At 39.6% G+C, this 24,785-nt stretch overlaps 1 protein-coding gene across 7 annotated transcripts in view; it reads left to right on the top strand.

Moving 5' to 3' along the window:
- LOC135218426 (protein arginine N-methyltransferase 7-like) overlaps positions 1-24,785 on the top strand; it is a 261,517-nt gene that overhangs the window by 154,498 nt on the left and 82,234 nt on the right. For all 7 annotated transcript variants that reach the window (XM_064254737.1, XM_064254738.1, XM_064254736.1 and 4 more), the window contains exon 9: positions 14,923-15,085. In XM_064254737.1, the coding sequence (XP_064110807.1) occupies positions 14,923-15,085 (163 nt within the window). The remainder of the gene's footprint in view (positions 1-14,922; positions 15,086-24,785) is intronic.

Raw genomic sequence — 24,785 nt, 5'->3', positions numbered from 1 at the left:
ACGGAGACGAATTTATGGAATCATATTTGCCAAATGAGGTTAAGCATGTGTCAGTAAACACCAAAATTCTCCATGAATCCTTGAGTTGAATTAATTTCATATAGCTTCAACTCCTAAGGTCACCTGCACAGATGCAAGCTTTGAAAGACCTCTGCAGTATATCCAGATGTTTGCAGATTTCTGCCTAAGAGAAACTGGCAGAGTATTGTCACTTAATTCTGTCTTGCAAGAGCACTTCTGCTGTTTTGAAGTTAGCACAGTTATCCAACTGCAGTCTCCACTTCCACAATGGCTGTTGGCTAGAGAAACTTTTAGTCTTTCAGCAGCATTTGTAATGGTTACTGCAGGGCTTTGAATTGAAAGATTTACCATCAAGGAAGCTTTGCTAAAGCAGTAAAAATATAGGACATTACTCTTGGATTTTATATTTTTGATAAATTTTAAGTTAATCACAAACCTCTTGAGAGTTCATGGACCCCAGGTTAAGTACCGTTGTTCTGGATACTTACTTATGCAATCCTAGAAACTCAACTTTTTCATCTCCCATGTGTTCATATGTTTAAGCATAAGCAGATGTGCTTGAGGGCTTCCTTGTACTCTGATGCTCCTGGATCCTTGACTTGCATTTGGCCATTCCCACCTACATATCTGAGCCCATGTACTCAATTGTTGCCAAGTTCTCAACATCAGTTTGAATTTACCTTCCTGCAGTGGTTAAGCCTAGCTCTTATTTATATAGTTATCATGGCTATTGCTCTGACACCCACCCCCACCTCTGATGATTATTCCCTTTGTGTGCATGTCAGTGTAAGCTACATTTATGACCCTTGCATCAGCACCATCTACCTTGCCTGCCCTTGTTCTTGCCTCAATCTAGGTGCCTATAACTGTGAAGTGATCTTTCTGAGCCTCATTTATGATTTTTCCATTCCCTGGAAGATGCAGTTGTGCTGCTTTGTTTGTATAGCTAATGCCAAATCTTCAAGAGATATTGTTAACAAGAGGGCCATCCGGCTGCTTTTGTGAGATGCCCCCCCCCCCCCCCCCTTCTAGCAAGTATTTTTTGTCACATTACAGGCAATTCCTGGTTATCGGCAGACTCAGTTAATGGCAATCCAGTTTTATGGTGCAAAATCGGCAATTTATGGCGTCATAATGGGCTAGGTTTCGGTTATCAGCACCACAAGGTGGCAATAATAGAGTTATGGTGCCATAACATACCTGACGGAGGCACCATTAACCGAAACTTGGCGCGCCATGAATCACCAAGTTTCGGTTAATGGTGGTTTTTGCTTGTCAGCACCCTGCTGAGAACGAAATTCCCACTGATAACCGAGGGCCACCTATAATAGTCAAGTTGTCCATATTTCTCATTTTGTCATCTTTTAGTTGTTCTTTTTCTTCAGCTAGTTCTTGCTGGGGTTCTGGCAACTATGAGCTGAATAGAACTCCTATTGCCTCTTCCTTCTTAGGTGTTTTCTTGAATGACTCATCTTCTCACCCCCAAGTCTACTGCACCACCATCTGCTTTTGCATTTTCTACCCATTCCACGCGTTCACTACTATATTAACCCCTCTGGATTTTGTTCCCATTCTTGATCACCTGGTTTTCATCAAACCCCCAAAGGCAAAATTTTTTTATGCTCAGGATTTGCTTTTAGTTGATGTAGATTCTGATTAGGAGACTGTGGAAGAACTTTGCGGCCTATGAAGTGACAGTCCAGCATAAATCCTTAATTAGGTATGTGAAATCTTCAATATCAAGCATCCAGCTTGGATCCAGGCCCTGAAACTTTTAAGTTTTTGCTAACCAAGTCCTCACTCTAGTGGCTAGATTGTAGGGAAACTTGTACTCTTGAACAGGCAGAAAAGGGTGCTCAGTAATGCCTGTTCTCTGTGACCATCCAGTTCTTATGTTTGAGGCTGTCACCAACACTGTATAGTCATCTTTCTGAACTATGTATACGAATATGCTATTTATATGAATGAACGGAGAAAGCAGGCGAGTCAGCCAAGTGATAAAATGCACAGGGAGCAGGAACAGGAACAAATTTTTTTAACTTTCTATCTGAATTTAATTAATATATGTGCTTTTTGCCAATTGTTAGTGTATTTTTACTGGTGTGAAGTTTTGGTTTCATACAATCAACTTACCTGTCAGATATATACATAGCTAAGACTCCGTCGTCCCCGACAGAAATTCAAATTTCGCGGCACACGCTGCAGGTAGGTCAGGTGATCTACCGTCCTGCCCTGGGTGGCAGGATTAGGAAACCATTCCTGTTTTCTATCATATTTTTTCTGTCGCTTGGAATGTAAACAACGTTTGCAGTTCCTCCTGACTTGATTTTTGGATTTCATCGCCATCGATCTTCTGGCTATCTTTTGCAGGGAAGTACTGGATCTTTGGTTCGGCATACGCATATTAATTTGTTTTGATAACTTTGGCTTCAAAAATTTCGAAGAATTGTTTACGTGTAACTACCGAACTTTTCGGTAGACAATCACATAGTTTGCAAGAAGGAAAATTTTAATATTTATTCATAATAACGTGTAGTAAATGTTAGAATTGATTGAGCTAACTTCCTTCTTGACGATGTAAGGAAAGAATAGTTACGCTTCCTTTAGAAGTTTATATAGCTCTCGTACTAACGAGCAGTTAGAGCATTAACATTACTAGTAGTGTGGTATCCTCATCTTCTTACTTCACAGAATCTTCAAATTCATATTGCAATTTGAAGACAAAGGAATGTAGCTCAAAATACGAGCTATTGAAAGGTAAGAAGTGATTTTACTGTTAGTGCAGTGGAGGGTGCGTTCTGTTCGGCTCTGTTTCGCTCCCAGGCCTAGACCTCTTCCAAGCTCACATACCCAGAGGAGAAGGAAAGTCGAAAGCCTTACGGAGGTTATGGAGAATCCCCACCGATCAGGCGTCCCCTCGGCAGGATCTGTAGAACGTCCCAGACTGCCAAGTTCGCCATTGGAAAGGCGTCCTAATTAGTAGAGGGTGCGTTCGATCGGCTCTGTCTCGCTCTCAGGCCTAGACCTCTTCCAACTCACAAGCCCAGAGGAGAAGGAAAGTCGAAAGCCTTACGGAGGTTATGGAGAATCCCCACCGATCGGGCGTTCCCTCGGCAGGATCTGTAAAACGTCCCAGACTGCCAGGGATAGCCATTGCAAAGGCAGCCTTTAAAAAGTGCGTCTGTTCTTCCGTTTCTTCATCTTACATCCGAAAAGACGAAGAATGTACATGTTAGAAGTTCGGACGATCTGGCTCGTTCTCTGAATAAGAGAACACTGACTCACTGAGCGAGAGGCTGAGAGCCAGCCAGCAAGCTAGCGCGAGCACTTTTTCCAACAGCCAGCAGCGAGCCGCGTTCCAACGACCTAGCTCGAGCCGCGTTCCAACAGAACTAGCGCGAGCCTCGTTCATACAGATAAACGCGAGCCGCGTTCCAGCTACTGGAGTGCGAGCCGCGTTCCAGAACTTTTTCTTGGCGCAAGGCGCTTCAAAGAGAAAACAGACGGCTTAACTAAGGAGCCTTATAGTAGAATGGCAATCAGAAGGATGCTTACCATTGAACGTTTTCTGGCAAGAGGCTCGTATAACAAGACTAGAGGCGCTCGGATCTATTAGGGCGCACGGGACCTTCCACGCAAGCGGAACGTTCCAGGAGCGAGTCTCCTTTCTAGCGTGCGGAACATTCCAGGCGCGCGGAACTATCCAGACGCCAGGCGCTAGGCGCAAGGATCCAGACGCCAGGCGTCAGAAGATTTCAAAAATCTTCATTAGAGAGAGAGGTCAGTCGCGAGACTCCTCTTTGAATTTTTAACTTGAACAACTTTCCCCTGGCAAATGTGCAAGATGTCGCACAGGCGGCCGTTGCTTTGTCAGAAGGATTCTGATACTAAGAGAAGCCCCTTTTCATTATTCAGAAGACTCCTTTGTTAGGCAGTTCCTCTCAATGCGGACTCTCTCCTTCATCCATGCTCTTCCTCGTTTTGAGGAGGCAAGAGCTTTGGGAGTTTTTCTTAATAAGATCTCATCGATGTTTGGGTATGATGGCGGATAGAAAATATCTACTTCCTTCCGTAAACCCTAGTGATGAACAGGAATTCTGTCTCTTCCGCGCGATTTATGAAGAAATCACGAAGATTTAAAGAGTTCCTTGATTAACTTCATTCCTTAAGGATACATATATTATATACTCTTTCTATCGTTCTATTAACGAAAAGAACGAAGATAGTAGAAGGTAGTAGAGTTTCTGCTGTATGAGAATACGATACAGTCAAATCATAAACACATTACCGTAGTTACTTCTTTTCTGTGCAACTCAATTACAAGTATCCTTCTACGTCTTTCCTAGGAAGGACTACGCTTAAAGGGATTGTTAAGACTACACCTACTTAGCTTCTAGATTTATCGAAGTCTTGTTTCGCTTAAATATGCTTTAATAAGAACTTCCTGAAGTTCGATAATATTTTATTAAATTCCTTTATTAATTGGAGTAGCTGGCAACTCTGGAAGAGTAAGCGGGGACTGCTTTCGCTGAGAGCCTGAGACCAACGCAGTACGCCTACGCCAGTTACTGTCAGTACCATGTAGGTGTCAGTCATGAGCGGTCGGGCGAATCTCTCTCTCCTGCGGGATGGAATAACTTTCCGTATCTCTCCCCTACAATCGCGGTCTTAACCTCGGATTGAGGGGATAGTTAAGCTAACATAAATAAATATTGTATGCCTTTTGCTAAGAAGCTTTCAATAAGAGAGATAGTACAACCTTTCAATGCTGTTTACCGTAGGTAACATTATTAAAGGATTCTATCGCAGCAGAACATTATATATGTAATGCTCTCAGGCTTACGAAAGCATAGCTTATTAGAGTACCTGCTCAGAAAGAAGATGGATGAGTCGGATGGGAAACATTCTCTTTGGGGCAGAACTTGTTTCCCTGAATGGACTATACTACGTATATAAAGTTTTTTTTTTTTTTCCTCCTAAGAACGGAATTAACATGTGAAAGGATGTCGGGTACCATAAAGGCACAGGTGTTCTGGCACATAACATAAAAAGAATTAGAAGAAAGCGCCAGTCTGGCGCAACGCGCCAGAAGTACCAACCTGGCGCAATGCTCCAGAAGCGCCAGCCTGGCGCAAAATTTGCGCAGAAGCGCCAGCCTGGCGCAGTGAGCCAAGAGCACCATCCAAGATTTTCTCGTTTTAGCGAGTTATTAACCTAGGAGTCCAGTAGACTCTCGGACACCAAGCTCGGTAACGGCAAGATTCGTTCCTGATTTCGTTACCCATTTAATCACTTAGGCCATTTCCACGACACTCTCATATCGCATAGAGCATCGAGAATCTCTTTTTTCGCTCCTATTCGCGTTAACAAAGAGATCCTTCTCGATCGACGATAATAACTGTTAACATGTTTAACATTTATTGGAAAGAGTTGTGAGAAGACGAACAGGCTTCCTATAGACTGCTTTCTTTTCCTACTTCTCCCCCGATTGAAGATGACGTGGGAAAAGCTTCAAGGAAGATTATCTTGCCAGTACAAGAGCAACTGGCCTCTTTGTGGTGGGAGTGTTAGCGCCTCGTAGGAAGGACGTTGCGCTTCCAATCAAGAAGTCTCGTCCTCTCTCCCCTGCGAAGCGAGAGGCGTCATGCATACGTGAAGCTTCCAAACATATCGCAGAGGCTTTTCGGTTTTCGAGAGCGAGATCGGGAGAATCTTACGGAAGACACGTAACGCCAGAGAGACGTGAGACGTCGTCAAGACATGAATAGTCATTTAAAGCTGCTTTTAGACGCGAGGCTCCAACCAAAATTTTGGCGCCAGTTAGGACGCCTTTTGAGAGCGAAGCGTCTTCCAGGCGCGAGGCGTCATCCAGACGTCAGCAGCCACACACACGGGAGGCGTCGCCAGGACGCTTGGCTGACTAGAAGCGTCATCCAAGCGGGAAGCGTCATCCATTTATGGAGAGAAGCCTGGGCTGTTGGCGCCTTCCAGGACTATTAAAGCGGGAAGAGGAAGGAATATCATTCCTTAGCCCCTCTCCTATTAGGAGTTTGTCTCCTCCAGAGGAAAGACGTACTGAATTAGCAAGCGGAAGACTCATCTAGACCCCGAGTTAGAAGTAAACTCGGAGGAGAGTATCAAGGAAGAGAAGGACTGTCGAACTATAATGTTTTGACAGCCTTGCTTCTAGAGGAGTATGGAGACGACTTGACTCCTGCCTCTCCTCCTTCTCCGCTCTCTCTTTTCTCGAGTGCAAAGACGAAGAAATCTTCGTTTTTTCTTAGAATGAAGCCCGCCATTTCGATGAAGAGGGCTCTTCAGTCTTTAGACTCTTGGATGAAGTTGAAGAAGGAGTTAGTTAGAACGATCTTCTGCATACCTCCAGCGAGACCAGCTGGTAAAAGAGGCATTTGATATCAGACGGGAGAGAATATGGGTATTTCTCTTCCGTCTACGTCAGAAGCGGACTTTTCGACCTTAGTTGACGCTTCACGTAGACAAGGTTTGAACTCTGCCCGTATAACTTGGGGCATTTCAGAACTGGACCATCTCCTCAAGGGACTCTTTCATGTATTGGAAGTTTTCAACTTCTTAGATTGGTCCCTTGGGGTGATGTCCAAGAAAGCCCATGATTCTGAAGGACTCGAACCAGAAGTCCTTCTGTGTATTTTGTCTTGTATAGACAAAGCGGTTCAGGATGGCTCGGTTGAGATCTCCTCTTTGTTTGGAGCAGGTCTTCTTAAAAAGAGGACAGTATATAGTGTCTTTTTAAACCAAAGCGGTCTCCCACGCTCAGAGGGCAGCGCTTCTGTACTCGCCTTTGTCCTGACTTTTTGTTCCCTTCTCAGTAGTGAAGGACATTTCTCGTTCATTAACTGAGAAGGCGACTCAAGACCTTCTGACACAGTCAGTAAGGAAGAAAGAAACCTGCAGACAGCCCCAAGAACACTGTCATTGTCTGATGAGGAGAAAGACCGGGCCTACAACCTGACACAGATGCGCTAGATGCGAACATATAGGACAGATAAGAGTGTCCGATGTGGACATTGCCAGACATCCTCGAGACTCTACCAAGCTCGAAGCTCCGGCAAGTGGGGAGGAGCCACCCAGGCGCGAGGCGCCAGGCAGGAGCGAGGCGCCAGGCAGGCGCGAGGTACCAGCCAGCGGCGAAGCCCAAGGCAGGCGCAAGGCGCCACTCCAACCGGGCGCGAGACACCAGCCAGGCGCCAGCCAGGCCCAGGCCAGCCAGGCTGCGAAGCTCCAGGCAGGCACAAAGCGCCAACCTGGCGCGAGACGCCCAGCCAGGCGCGAGGCGCCAGGCAGGCACAAAAGCGCCAAACCTGGCGCGAGACGCGCAGCCCAGCGTGAGGTGCCAGCCAGCCGCGAAGCTCCAGGGCAGGCGCCAAGGCGCCACTCCAACCGGGAGCTAGTACCGCCAGCCAGGCGCCAAGCAAAGGCGCCAGCCAGGCGCAAAGGTCTCCAGCAGGCAAAAAAGCGAGGCGAAAAAAAAAAAAAAAAAAAAAAATTCAGGCATTGCACAAAGCGCCAGGCAGCGCGCCAGGCGCCAGCCAGGCTCAAGCCAGGCTCTAGGCGCAAGCCAGGCTCTAGGCGCGAATCTCCAGCGAAGACGCGAAGCATCATCCAGATGCGAGGCGCCAGTCAAGCGAAAGGTACAGACAAGCGCTAGGCGCCAACCAAGAGCGAAGCACCAGCCAGGCGCGAGGTTCCTGCCAGGCTTCAGGCTTCAGTCGGGTGAGATCCATTTCAAGAAAGCCCTGGTCTTCTTTGAAACATGGAGATCTCCTAAGCACTTCATTAGTGACTTTGATTCCTTCAAACAGCTGAGAATTAAAAGCGCAGGAAGTGCGCGCTTTTGCAAATTCTTGTTCTTTACATAACAATATGTCATATAAGACATATTAGCTGTGTTGTACGGTAGAGGCAACTCTGTGTTGACTTCTCATTACACAAAGGATGTCAAGTTAACCTACGAGAGATCTTCTCTTTTGGTTTATACGTTTCTGCGGATACGTTACTGGGATAAGGAGCCGACACTGATCCTTAACTTTGAGTTAAAGTTTTTTAACTTAGTGAAATTATTGGGGTTTTTGAAAGGAGTGTGGGGATAACTCTTTCCAATTTGAGCGCGAACCCTCGTGTTAGGATCAGGTGATCGGGATCGGTGTTGCGCTCCTTCATAAGGTGTATTGTCATATAAGTGGATCAGCACCCATTGACAAAGTCCTTTCAGGCTCTGCCGAGTAAGTGGATAAGACCCCTTCGGCAGACCCACAAGAACTCTTGGCCATAGATCACATATCTCGCTAAAGTTTTCTTGAGGTGATGCAGACTACTGGGCAAACACCCACGAAGTCTACCACCTATCAGGTAGGGACCAAGGTTTTATTTATACCTACAACATATGTTGTTTACCTGTCTATTCCAATATAGTAGCTGTCTCTTACCCTCCACCGAAGGGTGCCAATCAGCTATGTATATATCTGACAGGTAAGTTGATTGTATGAAAATGATATTGTTATGATACAATAAAGTTTCATACATACTTACCTGGCAGATATATACGATTAGGGCCCACCCAGCCTCCCCGCAAGGAGACAGGTGGAAGAGAAAAAATATGATAGAAAACAGGAATGGTTCCTAATCCTGCCACCCAGGGCAGGACGGTAGATTACCTGACCTACCTGCAGCGTGTGCCGCGAAATTTGAATTTCTGTCGGGGACGACGGAGTCTTAGCTATGTATATATCTGCCAGGTAAGTATGTATGAAACTTTATTGTATCATAACAATATCATTTTTCATTTTAACTAGTATGTAACTTATTTTTAGACAATTTTCAAAATCATTCAATTTATATTGGTCATTATTTATTGTACAGACCCTGAGGATGCATTCTGGTGAATGCGAAATGCGTCAGTTGGAATGAATTGTAATACTTCTCCATGTTTGTTGCTGCTGCTGCTCCCTGTGCATGCTATATCCATTATATGTGTACTGTCTTGCTATTGCAATTATGAAGAAAGACTGCCTCACAGGACCTTTTTAGTATTGCTGTCAATTGTAGAGCTATGCTTGCTTAGTGTTTCAGAACTTGTGGTTCCTGATGTCTATATGGAACTTAATCCCAGAATTGGAGAAGTTGATGCCTACTTCCCAATAATAGCTCCCATAAACTTTGGAACTAAGTCATTCTCATTTTTTACTGCCCATTCCTCCACTGCACTAACAGCAGGCTTTGTATGTACCCTAAACATTCTTTCGATATATCTCACATCAGCATTGCTCTCCTTCCTGACCTCGAAGTTCCAGATCACCCTTTTGTCCTAGAGTGAGGCCATAAAGCAAGTCTTGTAGCCCCTAGCCCTCTGCTTTATTCACTCCAGGCTGGAGGCTGCTTTCACAGATGGAGAACCTGAGGGTCTCACAGCAATAAGATGTGGGTGTTTGATCTTCGATTTGGTTGCCACATCATTTCTATACCATGAAAATTGCCCATGGCTCCTATCTTTCCAACTCTCTGAAGAGACAGGTTCTTAACAATGAAGTGTTCCCCATTCTGCAGAGGGATCCAGTCAGATTCTGCCAAAGTTGTCAAGGAATTACAGTTGTCACTTACTCCCCCTGGTCCCAACCCTTTGAAGAGATATGGGGCTTTGGGACCCACTGCAGGGAATTTAATGCACTTTTATACCTTTTGTCTTTGCAGGGGGTTCAACAAATGTTAGGAATCCTTTGTCCTTTTACTCCTCCCTTTATTAAGTTTTCCTTTTCCCTTTTTTTTTTTTTTTTTTTTTTTTTTTTTTTTTTTTTTTTTTTGTTTTTTTTTTTGTTTTTCACTGGCCAATTATGAATAGGAAGAAAAACTCACCTCTTGCTAATTTAGATGGAGGGTGGAGGTGGACAGTTTGCCTCTCCACCCGTAAAACTGGAGTGCCTGACGTGATTGATAGAGGCAAAACTCTTATGTCAAACCTTTTCCTCATTGCTGGGTTCAATTTTGATAGACTGACAACCCTCAAGGGGCAGAGGATATGGTGTAGATTCAAGTGAGGATCCCAGTGCAATTACCACTGTAGGTGACATTGTTATTCCTCCCCCAGTTGGGCCTTCTTTATGAGAGGGGCCTCCATCCTGGGTGAAATGAAAATACATTGTCATATAATGACACAATTAAGAAACCTTAAAAGGCCCACCTCGAAGCACCCCTCTAACAGTCTAAACTGGGTTGGAAGAGTAACTGATAGGTCACGGGACATCAGGGGCATTCTGGTAACTACAATACCCCGTGACTTGGTACAGATACCAATAGTCCCTGGATCATAGAAGTTTTTATTAATTTTACCAGTTTCCAGCTTGGCACTAGTATTATCCTAATGTTATGACCTCAGGTTTGTTAGTTATGAAAAATACAAATTGATTACAAATTTTTCATTTTAGTTCACAAGATGTATTAAATTCTTATTTTGACTTGAAAACACGTCATATAATGACAAATTACCTTGTCTCATATGAGTAAAGTATCAGATATTTTATGCTAACTAGAAGCAAGAAAATTTGCTCCGTTGAGTTGAATATGGCTAAATACAATGTAAATACAGCGAACTAAACTCATATTCACCATCTGCTGATTTCCAAAGCAAAACATTGGCTGCTTTGTTAGTATTTTATGATGAAATAATATGAGAATACATACAATGTTATTGAATACAATAGTGTATAACTTTTTAAAAGATTCACGGAAACGATGCATATTAATTGTGTTTTTATTTCATAAATATACGTAGCCATCAGCAGCCTGACATCGTTCAATTAGGTATGCCGATTTCGGTCCGAAACTGATTCCCGTTTCGTGTCCAATTTTTTGTTTCTCCTGATATGCTTATATTGATAAATTACTAAATTCTATATGTAGTATACAGTATACTGTTAGGCGAGCTAACTGGCTATTTGTGCATATACGCTATATGTACCATGATAACATCATCATCATAGGTGCGATGGTAACTTATTAAATGTTATTCAATTTCTCTTTGTACTGAATTATCATAAGCCAATGTGCATTGGACCTAGAGAATTAGCTGCAATTAATAATTACTATGCCATATATGTATAAAGTATGCTGTGTAGTGTAGGCTAGGTATGTAAAGATGGTACTGATTACCCTAGTGTAGGCTAGACTAGTATAATATTCTTACGGTAAATTAAAATGGGCCGACTTATGTCCTAATCGATTTCCGACCGGTTGGTCGTAACCAATTGTGGCTGTAAGTCGACAACTACCTGTATTATAAACTGTAAACTGCATTTTTATTGCATTTTTCATCAAATAAACCTTCAAATATTGAATATTTTGCACTTGCGGAGTCATATTTGTTCCATCAGATCGGCGTCGTAAGCGGCATAACCCTGGAACATGCATCGTAAATCTGGAAATAATTTCTGAAGAATATAATTGAAAAATGTTGTAAGCTGAACCCTTCGTAAGCCGGGGACTGCCTGTTTACTGTATTAATGTTACACACTGGTATTTTCACTTCTCAAATGAACATGAATGAATTTGCTTTTCACGTAAATATTTGGAGATCAGAAGATTCCACTACTACACTAGAAAAGGCAAGACTGGTAGAATGAACTTAAATGTACTAATATTAATGTGGTGGAAAATCTTCATGGAAAGGATTATTATAATTATGAAAATGTACTAATATTAATTTAGTGGAAAATCTTCATGGAAAGGATTATTATACTTATGAAATGCCTTGTACAACATATACAGTGAGCTGATTGAATGAAATTGGTTGAGATTAATATCAAGATTAGGAATGATAAATTTAATGGAAGTAAATTTTTTGTATAAGTGAAGATGCAAGTATGCTACTAAAGACCAAACAGGAGAACAGTATCCAAAACATGAATGAAAAAAGAATTCAAACTTTTCATTTGGGTAGATTTTTCTTTAAAAATCTTGAAAGACCCTAGTATAGCAATTTTTGTGCAATTGAATAGATAAACCAGGCTTGTTCACAAACATGAATTTACAGTCAAGGAAGACATCTGAAATTTTAAATAAGTTACATGTACGTAGGTAGAGAAGCACTCAGTGAAACAATCTAGGGGTCGAGTTCCTCGTTGGACGAGTGGTTTTTGCGCTTGGCTGCCAGTCTGGTGGTCTGAAGTTCGATTCTTGGCTTGGCCAATGCAAAATCAGAGGAATTTATTTCTGGTGATAGAAATTCATTTCTTGATATAATGTGGATCGGATCCCACAATAAGCTGTAGGTCCCATTGTTAGTTGGCCGATTGGTTCCTAGCCACGTAAAAAATATCTAATCCTTTGGGCCAGCCCTAGGAGAGCTGTTAATCAGCTCAGTGGTCTGGTAAAACTGAGATATACTTAACTTTTAAGTGGGATCCTGAAATCCAAGACCTGCTAACATTCATACTTATGAACTTTGTTATAATTTTACTTTCTCTCTTGTAATTTGGACCATGCCCTAATTTTAGCCCAAATCTCAGTTAAGAGATTTAGCAAGTACTACAAGACTATTCTAAAGATAGAATTGATGCAAAGAAATAGGATGATCTGCATAAGCAACAAGCTTGCTTTTATAACCAAACTGCATATCATGTATATATAGTAATATAAAACTTAATGGGCCAAGAAAACTACCATGGGGCACAGTAGAGATTATGTACATTCCTGTTAAAAATTCAATAATGATGCTGTGAAATGATCCACCAACTCTTATTTGTCCTGAGTTTGAAAACAAAAGCCTCATTATTAACATGGTCAAAAGCAGCACTAAAATTAATATCTGTTATACAAAGTCCTTGACCAGAATACAGGCAGTCCCCGGGTTACGACGGGGGTTACATTCTTGAGATGCGTTATAAGCCAAAAATCATCGTAAGCCGGAACATTGTCAAAAATCCTAAGAAAACCTTACTTTTAATGTTTTGGGTGCATTAAAAACTATGTAAACTGCATTCTTATTGCATTTTTCATTAAAAAAAACTTTAAAAATATATAATTTTGCATTTTTGGAGTCATATTTCTTCTGCCAGATCAACGTTATAGAAGTCGTAACCCTGGAACATGTGTTGTAAATCTGGAAATAATTTCTGATAAATATACTAATTGAAAAGCCTTGTAACCTCGGAACGTTGTAAGCCGAACCCGTCGTACTCCGGGGACTGCCTGTACTGTATATGGGTCTCTGTACAACATTGGAAATTTAAAGATCATCACAAGCACTCAGGTAATTCCAGCAACTCAAGAGAAGAGACGTTAAAAGCAAGAGGGACAAAAAGAAGCTGTCTGATAGATACATGGCTTGAGATCCCCCCCACAAGGCAAAGAAAAATATCAAGAAAGGATAGAGAAGGGGAGGAAAAGTATGGAAGTTCAAGAATGAGTCCTTACCAGATTTTCAGCCACAAATGCCAGAACAAATGTAATCCCCTATAAGACCATTATCTGGGATAGAAGGCTCTGTTATAAAGGAATGGAGCCCACTGAAATGCTCACAAGGCATGAAGGTAATGAAGACCATGGCTCTGATATGACAAAAACCAGGAAGGGTTTGTCCAAGAGGACCCTAAAAGATCCCATGGTGAAGCCACAAGGAAAGAGTCAAGAAATGACACAGGGGCTCATGGAATTCTTATTTTATTGTTGTTTGAAGCTATTTCCATATCTGGAGAAAGTCTGAAGAAAGGGTAAGGCAAGCATTTGCTAAGCAAGAAGAGTGGGAGTAAACAGCATTCCAGAAGATAAGAGAAAGTTGGTTGTTTTGGGAACGAAGGGCTATGGAAGAACCTTGTTACTAATGCCAAACCACCAAACCCATTGAGCATTTAAGAAAAACTTTTCACAATAGTGTGAATGTCTCTGTTTCAAATAGGGAAAGGCTAATTATGATTAATATGTTCCTACAACTAATATTAAAATGCAAATGTAGTCAGTTATGCCAGTATGATGACTATATCTGATTGCCTCAGAAAAATGTGTGAGGCTTAATGTCTTGACCCAAATGTGTCTTTGGTTATCTGAAGACTTCTTTGCTCTGTTTTTGGTGTTACTGACCAGCATAGGAGGCCATATCTGCAGTCCATTGATTTTCTGATTCTAATCTTTGCGTAATAGCAATGGACATCGTGGTAAAATAATACTGTATACATAATCCCAGCACTGCATCAAAAATGTGTATGGTCAGTGATTGTTTTTATGGCTTTTGGGAAATTTCCATTCACGTATTTAAGGCCAGTAAGTAAAAGTCTCTTTCTCTGTAAGATGCATGTACTTTGTGCCCTCTCCCTGATTTACAAATATCTGTATGTGTGTGTGTTCTGTAAACAAAGGAAATAATTAATATCTTTTTGTGCTTTAGAGCTCCTTGTTGGACAAGTGGTTTACGTGCTCACCTACCGATTCAGTGGTCCCGAGTTTGATTCCCCACTCTGCCAACATGGAGTCAGAGAAATTTGTTTCTGGTGACTAGAAATTCATTTCTTGATATAATGTGGTTTGGATCCCACAATAAACTGTAGGTACTGTTGCTAGGTACCAGTTGGTTCCTAGCCACGTAAAAATATCTACTCCTTCGGGCCTGCCTTAGGAGAGCTGTTAATCAGCTCAATGGTCTAGTTAAACAAAGATATACCTAACTTGTGCTTTTGAGATATTTTTGCCCTTAATTCTAATTTGAGGATACCTCATTAGTCTAAAGATGACTTATCAGATATAGTTGAGCATTAACTGTAGTTACAATAACATGTTATTAATTTGTTTCTGAGTTATGCCAATTCCATATTTAAACTATTAAAACTGTTAGGCTTAAATTAAAGGTGAAAATTTGAGAATTTTAACCTCTCTTTCCAGGCAGATTGAAAAGCAGCAGTGAAGATATTCCATGGAGAGATCACTGGATGCAAGCTGTTTACTATCTTCCTCAACCTCAGAAAGTAGAAGCGGAGAAGCCTTTGATGCTGGTGTCTATGCATGATGAATATAGCTTATGGTTTAACATTCAGGAGGATATAAAGTAAGTTAAAAATGAGATTTTTCATGACAAAATATTTTCTTGCACACACACACACACACACACACACACACACACACACACACACACACACACACACACACACACACACACACAAGAATGGAAAGAGGCAAAAAGGCAATATTTGGAAGAGATTAGCTTAACCCTTTAACGCCGAAGGGGTATAATAAAAATCGTCTCAGTATGCCAGCGGGGTCTGGGAGTGAGCGGCGAAGCGGAAAAAATTTTTTTTTCAAAAAAATCACAGCATGCTTAGTTTTCAAGATTAAGAGTACATTTTTGGCTCCTTTTTTTGTCATTGCGTGAAGTTTAATATGCAACCATCAGAAATGAAAAAAAATATCTTATCATATATAAATAATGGGATATATGATAGCGCGAAAACAAAATTTCATATATAATTGTATTCAAATCACACTGTGAGCAAAACGGTTAAAGCTAACAAGTTAATTTTTATCCGTTGTATTTTACAATAAATTGCGATCATTTTGGTATATAACACATTGTCAAACGATCAAGGCAACACAGAGAAAATGTTATCACAAAATGATGCATGAATTCATAACGTGCGGATGTAAAAAAAAGCTGTTTTCAAAAATTCCCCATAAATCGAAATATTGTGTTAGAGACTTTCCGTTTGTTGCAATATGAAGGTAATTGATTGAATATTACTAAATTGTAAGTGTTGTAACTTACAATTGCAGTTTTAGACTATTTCGGTCGAGTTAAAGTTGACCGAAGGACGAATTTTTTCTATTTATTGTTATTTATATGAAAATATTTCAAAACTGATAAAAGCTACAACCATAGGTTGTTTATTGTTGTATTCTACATAAAATTGCGCACATTTTTATATATAAAACTTTATGTAAAGACTAATTTAAAATGGTGCAAACATTACAACAATCGGACAAAAAAATTTATGATTTTTTTTTTGGAAGAGTTACCGCGCAGACATAAGGAAAAAGTTTATTTCATAAGTTCCACCATAAATGGAAATATTGTGTTTGAGACTTCCAATTTGTTGAAAAATAAAGGTAAATGATTGAATATTACTAGAATGTAATAGTTTTAGCTTACAATTGCGTTTTTCTACCATTTCGGTAGAGTCAAAGTTGACCGAAGGTTGAAATTTTGGCACATCGTTATTTATATGAAAATATTTCAAAACTGATAAAAGCTACAACCATGGTTTGTTCTTGTTGTATTCTACATGAAATTGCACACATTTTCATATATAAAACTTTATGTAACGGCTAATTTAAAATGGTGCAAACATTACGGCAATCGGACGAAAACATTTCTGATTTTTTCCGGAAGAGTTACCGCGCGGACGTAAGGAAAATGTTTTTTTTTTTTTTTCAGAAATTCACTATAAATCAAAATATTGTGCTAGAGACTTCCAATTTGTTGCAAAATAAAGGTAAATGATTGAATATTACTAGAATATAAGAGTTTTAGCTTACAATTGCGGTTTTTTACCATTTCGGTCGAGTCAAAGTTGACCGAGGTTGATATTTTGGCACTTATCGTTATTTATGTAAAAATATTTCAGAACTGATAAAAGCTACAACCATGGGTTGTTTTTAGTTGTACTCTACATGAAATTGTGCACATTTCCATAGATAAAACTCTATATAACGGCTAATTTAAAATGGTGCAAACATTACGACAATCGGACGAAGAGTTACCATGCGGACGTAAGGAAAAAGTTTTTTTTCATAAATTCACCATAAATCAAAATATTTTGCCAGAGACTTCCAATTTGTTGCAAAATGAAGGTAAATGATTGAATATTACTAGAATATAAGAGTTTTAGCTTACAATTGCATTTTTCAACCATTTTGGTAGAGTCAAAGTTGACCGAAGGTTGAAATTTTGGCACTTATTGTTATTTATATGAAAATATTTCAAAACTGATAAAAGGTACAACCATGAGTTGTTTATTGTTGTATTCTACATGAAATTGCGCACATTTTCATATATAATACTCCATGTAATGGCTAATTTAAAATGGTGTAAAAATTATGTCAAAGTGACGAAATAATTTATGAGATGTGTAGCTGATACTTTTTAGTGCTATAAGAAAGAAATTCGCGCTTGCGCGCCTGCGTAACGATTGTAAACAAAACAACGCCTTGATCCGTGAGCTCCCAGCATCCCCGAAGGCGCGTGATTCAAAAGTTTTCACCTAGTAGGCCTATAACTATTTTTCCGCGAATTTAAAAAAAACTTTTATATCGACGTACCATACATCCAGTCAGCACCCAACAGACAATTTATATCGACGTTTAATACGTCCAATCGGCGTTAAAGTGTTAAGAAAAAGAGAGACAAGACCAGTAGTAACTGAAAGATGCCTACTTCCAGATTCCAGTTCTTCACTCAGCTCACAAGTTTCTTCGATTTGTTCTGCAAGAGTCAGTTAACCAATTCAAAGTCATATGCTTTGGTCTCTCGACCACCTTTCAGGTATTCACAAGGGAGTTCACTCTGGTTTCAACTTGGGCTCATTCTCAATTGATTTGCATCCTCAGATACCTTGATGACTGGCTGGTTCTGGCAAGTTCTTGAGTGAAGTTGATCAAGGACAGAGACCGTCTTGTCCAACTTCGTCTCAACCTGGGGGTTGTGATAAATATGGAGAAGTCTCTCCTTCAGAGCCAAAAATAGAGAAGTTAAGACAGTCGTGAGGTCATTCTTATCAAAGCAGAAACAGCTTGCACATCAATGGCAGGCCATTCTAGGTCACTTGTCATCATTGGAGAAACTATTCCCTCACAGCAGACTTCACCTCCACTCCTTACATTGGAGGCTGAAAGAGTTTTAGCCCATGGTGATCGATTCTCCATTCTTCTGAGTCCTTCTCTCACAGGGGGTGAGACAGGATTTGACATGCTGGGTTGGAAGACAAGAATCTGACAGTAGGGATGCCTCTTCATGCTCCTCCTCCAAAGATCCTTCTCTTCTCAGATGCCTCAACTGATGGGTGGGGTGGCTCTTATGGAAAATTTTCTGACTTGGGGATTTAGAGCTCAGAAGAAAAACATCTCCACCGCGATATCCTGGAACTGAAAATGGCCTTTTTATCCCTACATGACTTTCAGGATCAGGTAACAGGTCATTCTGTGGTAGTGATGTCTGACAACACCACAGTGATGGCTTACATAAACAAACAAGGGGGAGCCTAGTCTCTCATCATCGTCATGAATTGCTAGTCCAGTTACATCAGTATGCCATTAACCTCTGGTGGTTCTGTCAGCCAGGTACATTCCAGGCAAAAAGAACACAGCAGCAGACAAATTGAGTTGTCTTTATCAAGTCTTGGGTACAGAGCAGTCATTACATTAGGAGGTAGCGGAAAGGCTATTTCTCCTCTTGGGAACTCCGTAGTGGATCTGTTCACCACTCATTTCACTTCTTAGCAGCCTTACTCGTGGCCAGTATGAGCCTTTATGAGCTTCTTTGGATAGGTCTCAAACTCTCAAGATGGTATTTTTATTTGCTTTCTCATTAACCAAAAGACTGGATGAACTTCATGGCCTCTCCTTTGAGTTAAAATACTTGAGGGGCTGGAGTTAAGTGTCTTTTAAATTTGTCCCAGGATTCGTGGCTAAGACAGAATCCATTGGTTCCCGATCAGAGATTTGAGTCCTTTTTTATTCTGTCCCTTGCAGATTTTGTAGGTAGCGACCCTAGTGAGATGCTATTATGTTCTGTTCGAGCACTACGCTACTATCTAAAAAGAACTTAATTCCGCAGACCTGGGCATCAAAGGCTTTTTGTGAGTACGGGCCAAAACAAGAAAGAAGTGTCCAAGAATACCATCTCCTTCTGGTTAAGGGAGGTTTTTAGAAGTCCATACACTTCTTCTAATCTAGATAACTCAATACAACCTAAAGCTCATGATGTGAGGCGGTAGGCCCCTCCATTGCTTTTAAAAAGAATCTATTAATTCAAAGAGTGTTAAGTTAAAGGCTGGTACATGGAATCATCAGACACCTTTATCTCCTTCTACCTGAAGGACAATACTCAGGTCCTTGGACATGTTTTCCTTGGGTCCAGTAGTAGGTGCCCAACAAGTGTATAAATTGACCAGTGCCCCTTGTAGGCAGATTGTATCTAGTCTAGATGATTGGTGTGAAAGAAATTGTGATTACAATGAATTGCTTTATTCCTGTATCCTTTCCCTCCTTCGCGCCCAGCAAGCAGTGAAGAGAACAATCTCCAGTCATGGATCTTTCTAGGTACAGGGGTGTTAGACACCTATTATTTGCCAAGCACCTTGAAGCTTCAGAGTGCCCTGAAGCACCCAAGTGCCATGAAGCATCCGAGTGCCCTAAAGCAGCCAAGCACCCTGAAGTGACTGAATATCATGAAGTAGTGGATGGTTTTCTTATAGCTCCCAGGCATTCTAGGAAGTTTAGGAACTGTTTTTGAATGACAGTGCACATGTGAGTGTTTTGGTGATGACTTTCCAGATTCAGGCTGCTTCTGTGTAGACCCATTGTTGGTTCCTTTACAGCGGCATCTAGATAGTATTCTTTGGCTTCTTCATGATGAAGACCATGACTAGGAATGGACTTCCCTCCCTATGCATCATTGGTTAAGTTCCTTTTTACAGAACTTTTTATAGTACTTCTCTCCTGGGACTGCATCCTCTCCAGCTTCATCATTTATGATGAGTAATCAGCCGTTGGACTCTGCCAAGCTTCAGAAAATGGTTCTCTCTTCTCCATCGAAGAAAACCCTAAGTGAAGTTGAAAGCTGGCTCTCTGAGAAGAGGGAACAAGGAAATGCATGTATTCTCCCTTCCCGCCTTTCACCCAATCGTTACATATCCTACGTGATTGGGGAAGCTCTTTCCTTGGGAATGGCTGCCTCCTCCCAAGGAGATTTTTGGGTACTTATTGATGCAGGTCGGGGATCCTCTTCGTTAAAACTTTTTGGTTGAGAAAGTGGATCATTTATTAACCCTCTTACGCCGAAGGGGTATAATAAAAATCGTCTCCTGTATGGCGAGGGGGTCACAGAGTGAGCGCCGAAGCGGAAAAATATTTTTTTCAAAAAATCACAGCGCGCTTAGTTTTCAAGATTTAGAGTTAATTTTTGGCTCCTTTTTTTGTCATTGCTTGAAGTTTAGTATGCAACCATCAGAAATGAAAAAAATATCTATTATCATATATAAATAATGCGATATATGATAGCGCGAAAACAAAATTTCGTATATAATTGTATTCAAATCGTGCTGTGAGCAAAACAGTTAAAGCTAACGAGTTAATTTTTTTTTCGTTGTATTGTACACTAAATTGTGATCATTTTGGTATATAACACATTGTAAAACGATCAAAGCAACACAGAGAAAATATTATCACATAATGATGCATGAATTCGTAACGCGCTGACGTAAAAAAATGTCTTTTTCAAAAATTCACCATAAATCTAAATATTGTTCTAGAGACTTTTATATGCAAATATTTCAAAAATGAGAAAAGCTACAACCTTCAATTATTTTTTGTTGTATTCTACATTATGAAACGCCTAATATGAAACTCAGCAAATATTACGAGAATGTGACATACGCATTTCGGAGATTTGAAGCTGGAGAATCCGGTCACGGAGGGAAGGAAAGTTTTTTTTTTTAATTCACCATAAATCTAAATATTGTGCTAGAGACTTCAAATTTATTTCAAAATGAAGATAAATGACTGAATATTACTAGATTGTAATAGTTTTAGCTTACAATTGCGTTTTTTTACTATTTCGGTAGAGTCAAAGTTGAGCAAACGTGGTTTTTTCTATTTTCGTGATTTATATGCAAATATTTCGAAAATGAGAAAAGCTACAACCTTCAATCATTTATTGTTGTATTCTACATGAAATTGTGCACATTTTCATATATAAAACTTTATGTAACTGCTAATTTAAAATGGTGCAAACATTACGATAATCAGACGAAAAAATTTCTGATATTTTTCGGAAGAGTTACCGCGCTGACGTAAGGAAATTTTTTTTTTGTTCATAAATTCACCATAAATCAAAATATTGTGCTAGAGACTTCCAATTTGTTTCAAAATGAAGGTGAATGATTGAATATTACTAGCATATAGATATAAGAGTTTTAGCTTACAATTGCGTTTTTTGACCATTTCGGTAGAGTCAAAGTTGACTGAAGGTTGAAATTTTGGCACTTATCGTTATTTATATGAAAATATTTCAAAACTGATAAAAGCTACAACCATGAGTTGTTTTTAGTTGTATTCTACATGAAATTGTGCACATTTCCATATATAAAACTTTATGTAACGGCTAATTTAAAATGGTGCAAACATTACAACAATCGCACGAAAAAATTTATCGGAAGAGTTACCGAGTGGACGTAAGGAAAATTTTTTTTTTCATAAATTCACCATAAATCGAAATATTGTGCTAGAGACTTCCAATTTGTTGCAAAATGAAGGTAAATCATTGAATATTACCAGAATATAAGAGTTTTAGCTTACAATTGCATTTTTTTATCATTTGGTAGTCAAAGTTGACCGAAGGTTAAAATTTTGGCACTTATCATTATTTATATGAAAATATTTCAAAACTGATAAAAGCTACAATCGTGAGTATTTATTGTTGTATTCTACATGAAATTGCGCACATTTTCATATATACAGGCGGCCTGCGGTTAATGGCGCAATCACTCAACGGCGAATCGGTTTTACGGCGGTCGTCAAAAATATTCATTAAAAAAATAAGGCATTTTAAAGGTATCTTTACGGCACAAATTTCAGTTAACAGCGCCGCTAGCGCCGTTGTCTAACGAGTTCATACATAAGTAGAAATGCCGTTCAGACCATAAAGGTTATGCAAATTATATTAACAAATTTTATGGAGAGTTATTATGTAGGTATTAAGGTAAAATATATGCCTCTGACGCTGTTCTATGCCGAAAATATCGAGTTACATAAGTGCAAATTTAGCTATGGATGTGTCGATTCATAAATGTTCATGCTTTTGTTAAAAATGTGTATGAAAATGTATTACGTGAAAGGCATTTTTATTTCTGTACAGAAATATGATACAAAGGCAGCTTTTGAAACTGCCCTTTACGTTATCAAATACGATGTTTTTTCATGTTCTTTCTTGTAAGCCGCCGCCTGCCGCTCTCCGAAAATATCGATTTAAAAAAAGTGCAAAATTAGCGATCGATGTGTCGATTTTATAAATGTTTATGCTTTTATGTTTAAAATGTGTATGAAATGTATTACGAATAGGGTGTTTTTATTTCTGTGCAGAAATATGATAAAAAGGCAGCTTTTGAAACTCCCCTTCAAGTTATCGACTACGATGTTTTTTGCAAGTTCGTTCTTGTATGCCGCCGTCTGCCGCTCTTCCGAAAATATCGATTTAAAAAAAGTGCAAATTAGCGATCGAGGGTGTCTATTTTATAAATGTTTATGCTTTTATGTTTAAAATGTGTATGAAAATGTATTACGAATAGGGATGGTGTTTTTTTTTTATTTCTGTGCAGAAATATGATAAAAAAGGCAGCTTTTGAAACCCCTTTCAAGTTATCGACTACGATGTTTTTTGCGAAGTTCGTTCTTGTATGCCGCCGCGTCTGCCCCCCGCTCTTCCGAAAATATCGAGTTAAAAAAAAAAGTGCAAATTTAGCGATCGATGTGTCGATTTTTCAAATGTTTATGCTTTTATGTTTAAAAGTGTATGAAAATATATTGCGTAAAGGTGTTTTCATTTTTGTACAGAAATAAGATACAAATTAAGGCAGCCTTTGTAACTACGCTCCATGTTGTCAGGGGATGGTTTTTCATGTTCGTTCTTGTCCGCCAGTTCCGAAAAATGCATTGTATTATTTTATTAATTATGCATCTTTTCCATAAATCCTTTAAAAAGTTATACATTATTTTACTGTATCCAAGAATATTGTATGTATTCTCATAGTATTGTATTTTAAAATACTACAGCAAACTTAAGCCCGTATTCCACGGAGCGGCCAATGTTGTGGTTTGAAATCAGCTTATGAATACGAGTCTGTTTCACCATAACGCAATTCTGAGCGAATGCTCTTGCTTCTAGTTAGCATAAACGAATATCTATATACTTGACTTATTTGAGACAAAGTTATTTTTCCATATGCAGCGTGTTTTTAGGTGGAAATATTTATTGAATATGTCTCGTGTGAATGTGAACTACTATTTTTTTCGTTAACAGATTACGTTGGCGGCATGTTTATTGCCTAAAAAAATGACGTGATTCCGTTCGCAATACGTAATCCTTTATATCATCATAATACGAACTTTACGTTATTTATCTTATATCGGCGTGAAACCAACAGTAAAATGTGTTCTTTCAAGCACTTTAGTTTTGATTAAAATGATTTTATCCCAATTTTATCTACAGTTGTGTGTGATGGCAGACGTTTACTGCAGTTTTATCCTTGTTGCCGATGTACGATAATAGTCATTAGCAGCTTGAACAGTTTTCTCAGCTTCAGTTATAACTAGGTTTAAATTTAACGGTATATTTCCCGATTGATCTTTAATCTATATTTGATCTCTGATCTAGCGAATAAAGTTATTACATTAAGATATATCAGCTCTATTCTATACATAACGCCATTTATAACAAATACGGTAATGTTGCACTGTAGTACGATGATCGAAATACAAGCCAAACAGATGTTATCCAGTTCGGTTGTACTTAGGAAAAAAAAAAAAAAAAAAAAAAAAAAAAGTCGTTTCTCGTTCGGTTGTTCATGGCTGTACACGTTCACGCAACGAGTATAACGTTAAAACCATACTTTCATCATTCTCTTTTGCTGTTATTGAACTTATGTAACTAGAAGATGGATAAAGTTAGGCCATTGTAATTTGATCTCTCATAAAATCGAACTATCGTAAGACTAATGATCGTAACCTGAACACTACAGCTACCTGTACACTGTATAAACTTTATTATATCTTTACATACTCTAGACACCCACATGTACTGTACAGTAAATTCTATAGTACTATACTGCATAAATATAATTTTACTTATTGCGCCGTTGTGGGATTACGGCGCCTTTGACTGGTCTAGAGTTTCGAAAGAAGGTGTGCGGCGGCCGTAGGCTTTAAATTCGCTCAGCGTCGAAATCGCTTGGCGTTGGTGGCCAGGAACGGAACCCCTGTCGCTAACCGATTTTTTTTGGGCCGCCTGTAATCTCCATGTAACGGCTAATTTAAAATGGTGCAAAAATTATGTCAAAGTGACGAAATAATATCTGAGATGTGTCACTGATATTTTTTAGTGTGATAAAAAAGAAGTTCGCGCTTGCGCGCCTGCATAACGATTGTAAACAAAACAACGCCTTGATCCGTGAGCTCCCAGCATCCCCGAAGGCGCATGATTCAAAAGTTTTTGCCTGATAGGCCTATAAGTATTTTTCCACGAATTTTTAAAAAAACTTTTTTATCAACGTTTAATACATCCAATCGACACCCGACAGACAATTTATGTAGACGTTTAATACGTCCAATCGGCGTTACAGGGTTAAAGAGCTTGTTTAAAGCTTTTGAAGCTTTAAGCTTTCTTGACTGGTGCATAGGGGCATTAGCCAAGAAAGTTCAGGATCCCTCTCTTCCAGAAAACTGTACATACTACAGAGTTTTTTAAATTTCTTCCTGTGCTG

The sequence above is a fragment of the Macrobrachium nipponense genome, chromosome 9 (genome assembly GCF_015104395.2).
Source record: "Macrobrachium nipponense isolate FS-2020 chromosome 9, ASM1510439v2, whole genome shotgun sequence".
NCBI classification, from domain to species: Eukaryota; Metazoa; Arthropoda; class Malacostraca; order Decapoda; family Palaemonidae; genus Macrobrachium; species Macrobrachium nipponense.
The sequence above is the reverse complement of the archived record's forward strand: the minus strand, read 5'-3'. Positions and strand labels throughout refer to the sequence as shown.